The sequence below is a fragment of the Branchiostoma belcheri genome, unplaced genomic scaffold (assembly GCF_001625305.1).
Source record: "Branchiostoma belcheri isolate BF01 breed outbred unplaced genomic scaffold, Haploidv18h27 scaffold82, whole genome shotgun sequence".
Taxonomy (NCBI): domain Eukaryota; kingdom Metazoa; phylum Chordata; class Leptocardii; order Amphioxiformes; family Branchiostomatidae; genus Branchiostoma; species Branchiostoma belcheri.
Window position 1 is genome coordinate 279,571 of NW_017804487.1, and position 5,218 is coordinate 284,788.

The 5,218-nt window shown below is 44.9% G+C and overlaps 1 protein-coding gene across 1 annotated transcript in view; it reads right to left on the reverse strand.

Moving 5' to 3' along the window:
* Positions 1–5,218, reverse strand: part of LOC109486629 — a 24,531-nt gene that overhangs the window by 8,325 nt on the left and 10,988 nt on the right. Inside the window, exons 7-9 of the mRNA XM_019790487.1 lie at positions 3,645–3,824; positions 3,002–3,094; positions 1,354–1,449 (exon numbers count right to left, since the gene is read on the reverse strand). Coding sequence (XP_019646046.1) covers positions 1,354–1,449; positions 3,002–3,094; positions 3,645–3,824 — 369 coding nt within the window. The remainder of the gene's footprint in view (positions 1–1,353; positions 1,450–3,001; positions 3,095–3,644; positions 3,825–5,218) is intronic.

The window sequence follows — 5,218 nt, forward strand, 5'->3', positions numbered from 1 at the left end:
TGATAGCAAGTCTGTATGAGTAGCTTTCTTGGTGTAATCACGTGACCAAATGACGTCATCAAAATGGACCTCGTGCCTTGGGACTAAATCCAAAGGGCCGGGAAAAAATATGAAACATCAATAATTCTCTGCGAAAATTGGTTTTTAGACAAAACATGCCACAGTTATGACGTCATCAAATTAGCATAAAGTATGCATTTTTACTTATGAAATTTACATAAAATTATCTGGAATGTTATCAATATTAGAAACCATATGTAACTCCTATGGAAACTCCAGGGCAAGCTATCCCGGGAGGCACTTGAAATGGCGTACAACACAATGGTCAGACCAAAACTGGAGTACGCCGCCGTACTGCTCGGGGACTTGTCCTGCTCATCCAGCAAGATGTTGGAGAGAGTGCATTACCAGGCCGGCTGCCTCATCACCGGAGCCTTGAGACGTACACCATCAAGTGTCGTCATGCAGGAGTTAGAATGGGACAGTCTGTCCACCAGGAGGCAGTTCCATTCCATGGTTCTGATGTACAAACTGGTGAACGGACTAGTCCCCCCTCACCTCCAGCCACTAATTCCCACCTCACGAGGAGACCAAAGGGTCACACGTGTTCAGCTGCGGAACGCAACGCACCTCCACTTACCTCGGTGCCGTACACAGACGTACCAGGCCAGCTTTCTGCCTTATGCCTCACGGCTGTGGAATCAGCTGCCTCAGTCTGTTAGAGAGGCCCGCAGCATCACTATATTTAAGAACATGTGTCGGGCCCACCTGCTCACACAGCAGAAGAACCAGTTGACCCGGAGACGTGGCCCCAGATACGAGAACATTCTGGCGGCTAGAAACCGCATGAACTGTATCTAGTACTAAATGGACTGATATACTAGTATTCTAATCTATGCTGTTTTTAGGACCCTATACTTATTTTTATATACTTATACTAGGTTTAAATGTGTGTCTTGTTTGTGTGCTTGTGATTGTTTTGTGTGGGGGCCACAACACCAGCCCCCGCTGCCTGTGGCCCACGAGTATTGTACTTGTTTGCAATCCTAATAAATCAAATCAAATCAAATCAAATCAAACTTGACATAAAAGCCATAAATTCTATTGTTGAAAAGAAAATTACTAAATTTAGCAAAAAAAAATGCCTGTCAGAAACCCGTTGCCATGGCAACACAAAAAATCATTATCTTATTCCAATGATACAGAATTGTTGCCAACAATATTCTAGGAAAAGTCACCAAGTTTGGCCGTTCTAGCGCTAGCAATCAAAGTTGGCGCGGGCACTTTTAGCCGTAGGGTTAATTAATGATTTCACGTTGGGGTTGTCTGATTACTGTGTGTGGAGTAACTCACCACAGTTCTTCTCATCACTGTTGTCTCCACAGTCATCTCTGCCGTCACATCGAGTATGCGGGTGAAACAGGCCGCCATTGTCACACGCAGAAAGAGCTGAGGGTTATAAGATCCTATCAGTTGTAAAATTGTTCTATTTGCTTCAATAGCACGTTTTTTGTACCATTGTATATACATGTACATGGTGTCAATTGCATGTACTAAATGTTTACATTCAATTTTGTATGTGCCATGGATTTAGGACCGGTGTCGCAGCGATTTTGGCCTCCTGCGATTTCGCCCCACTAATGCTTCGGTCCCAATTAAAAAAAGGGGCCCTGCCGGGTAGTGCCCGGGCTGTTTTATGGCACTTTCGGGCGTGACCCCTACGTGGCCCCGCGGGACACCCTGCGGCTACCGGGCTATTTTTCGGCCCAGCGGGGACCCGAGAAGAATTTAATTCTGACTTAAATTCTACTCGGGCCCCGCTGACAAAAAGACGCCGTGACCGAGCCGTGAGAACACCGACAGGTACCCCTCCGGTTGCTGCCAGTCCACCGGGACATACACATTTGTTACGTCACAGACCAGATGAACAGAATAAAAGTGTATACTTCGTAAACCCTGGTAAAAGTGTGACGTCACAGATCAAATGATCACAACAAAAGCGTGAATTCTGCATTACGTATGGGTCAGTACAAGACATCGTCAGAGAATCTGCCGGGTTCCTGCCGGGTGCCTACCGGAGACCGACCAGAGGGTAACAAAATTTTTAACAAAATGCTACTGAAGGAAACTTTTAATTGTGACCATGACAGCCGATGCTGACAGCCAATAGCGTGTTGGTCACAATATCGCTAGCGATTTCCGGGGGGGGGGGCGAGATCGCTGTAACACCGGACTTAAAAATCCGGAACTGGACCTAAACCTCTGGACTTCCATCCGGAACGGAACCTTAATGTGGGTTTAGCTGTATTATAAGACACGTAACAATGCTAGCAACACGAAAGACAGTTCTATATCAAAGTGATATTTTATGTCCTACTGTAATCTTAATCTGAGTCATTCTGAGGGCAAGGTTCTTGAGGCGTTTTGACAAAATGGCAAACGTAGAATGTATCAGACAAAAAAGAGAGACATCGACAACACTTACGACAGTATAGTTCGTCACTGCCATCTGCACAGTGCGTTACTCGGTCACAAAAGTTACTATTGTCAATGCATGTGTGTCCATTGGCGCAGCTTTTCCTACCTCGTCTCTCACCTGAGAACAGTGAGAAATTGTTACTACATTTACATCAAGTTTAAATATTGTCTACATTATATATATGTGAAGTAGACAGACTTTATTCATAAAAAAAATAACATTAAAATCATCACAGATACAGGTTATAAAATTCAAATTGAAATACATATTATTTGTTCAAGTCTTGGTAGACATTGCCAGGGACTATTAAATTCTTCTTTTGTTTATAGTAGTACGCAGGGTGCACATGTTTCTATCCTCTAAGTACTCAATATGATCTAGATTATTTTTGACTTAAGGTTTTTATCGTATATTTCTGATGTCAAAGTTGCAGGTGATGGTAAGCCATATGGTTACCTAATTGAAAATCTACATTTCCGAGCAGATCATGATAAAATGTTGCTCTTCCGCGTTTCTACTTACAACAGTTTTGTTGTTCGTCTGTATTGTCTCCACAGTCGTCTGTATCATCACAAATCTGGGTCTTGTCAATGACGTTTCCATTTGCACAAATTCCTATGTTGAGTTTGAGAAAAAAATTTGAAAAATTGAAATGAGATTAGAATTTAAATGCAACACCTTGTGCTTTGTGATGTCAAATAAGTAAAAGTGTCTTCCGTTAGAGGGTTAGAGGGCCCGGACCTTGTTTTCTTGATAGAAATATAAAAATGTTTAGTTAGACCATGTGAAGGTAAATCCTTCTGCAATTGCTTGCAAATGTGTACCTTTCTTTTATGATAGGATTGACAGTTATTAAACGTTACGTAAGAATGCATTATATACTGCTCTATCATCACGTGATGTATAATTGTGATCAAGTCAATGACTAGAAAGGTAACATTTGAAAAGCAGAATTTAATGCATAATGGTCTAGCCTAACAAACTACTGATCTGTTTATTCTTACTCACACACATTCATACACATACATGGTGAGCAACCCCTCCAGCTCTGCCCTGCTACATAATGTAACCACAGGGTGTCTGCTACAGCAGAAGAAGAGGGGGAAGAAGAAACAGAGAAAAAGCAATATGCTTTCCTTCTGCGAAGGTAAACATAAATATATACCTGACAATGTGTCCCTGTAGTTGACACAATCCAGACAGTCACAGTCGGCTGCAGTGCTGCCACAGTGATTTTTCGAGGAGCAGCATGGGTAATGACTGCCGGGGTCACATTCAGCAGGTTTACCGTGTTCAACAAGGTAGTCCTTTCCGCAGCGCAAATCTTCACGCCACTTACGAGCTTCTGGGAATAAAAAATGAACCTAAATTGTATCAGATTTCTTCTCACCTTAAACTTTCGGCACATGTTCCATGTAAGGCATCCAGGCGCGCGGGGTTCTTCGCGCTCACTTCCCGATCGTATTCGCCACGCCTACCTGGTTTCACTGTGCCCAGTGCGTACCAGTGCGCCCAGCGCGTACGCGTGCGTACCAGTGCGTGCGCCCAGTGCGTACCAGTGGCATCGACTGTAAAATATCACAAGAACACGCGTCACCCAAAATCACGAAATCGCCAGGACACGTAACCAAAGTTTCGGGGCCTTGTGAGCTCACAACCCGATTGTGTGCCACATTTCTGTCCGGTACATGTGTGCCTACTCCGGCAGTGTGATTATGTACACGTAACATCCGACTACCGCATCACGAAATCGTCGTAGTCAGTTCATTGCATTGTAGTAAACCCTTCCCACGAAAAGGCTAGCGGGCAGGACCGTCTTTTTTCACGGCCTGGGATCGCTTCTATGCCGATAGGCACTACTAAGAGTGCACCGCCTTGAGGAAAGGTAAATTATATGAAAGGCTTTCTAACTACGCGTAGTCCCTGTATATGCTGTAGTTGGAGTTGGAGTATCGGGTCTTGTCTTGGCAAGACTAGCGGACGGGGCCTTTTTCACGGCCTGAGATCGCTTCTTTGCCGATAGGCACCTGAGTCCATCGCCTTGAGGAAAGGTACATTGTATGAAATGCTTTCTTACTACGCGTAGTTGCTGTAGTTTGAGTATCAGGTCTTGTCTTGGCGAAGCTAGCGGGCGGGACCGTCTTTTTTCACGGCCTGAGATCGTCTCTGTGCCCATAGGCACCTACAGTCCACCGCCTTGAGGAAAGATATATTGTATGAAAGACTTTCTTACTACGCGTAGTTGCTGTGGAGTTGGAGTGTCAGGTCTTGTCTTGGCGAAGCTAGCGGGCGGGACCGTCTTTTTTCACGGCCTGGGATCGCTACTGTGCCGAAAGTCAACTGGAGTCCACCGCCTTGAGGAAAGGTATATTGTATGAAAGGCTTTTTTACTACGCGCAGTTGCTGTAGTTCCTGTAGTTGCTGTAGTTGGGGTATCAGGTCTTGTCTTGACGAGGCTAGCGGGCGGGACCGTCTTTTTTCACGGCCAGAGATCGCTTCTTCTCTGATATAATTTTCCTCAAGGCGGTAGACTATAGGTGCCTATCGGCAAAGAAGCGATCCCAGGCCGTGAAAAAAAGCGGTCCCGCCCGCTAGTCTCGCCAAGACAGGACCTGATACCCCAACTACAGCAACTACAGAAACTACAGCAACTACGCGTAGTAAGAAGCCATTAATGCAATACACCTTTCCTCAAGGCGGTGGTCTGTAGGTGCCTATCGGAACAGAAGCGATCTCTGG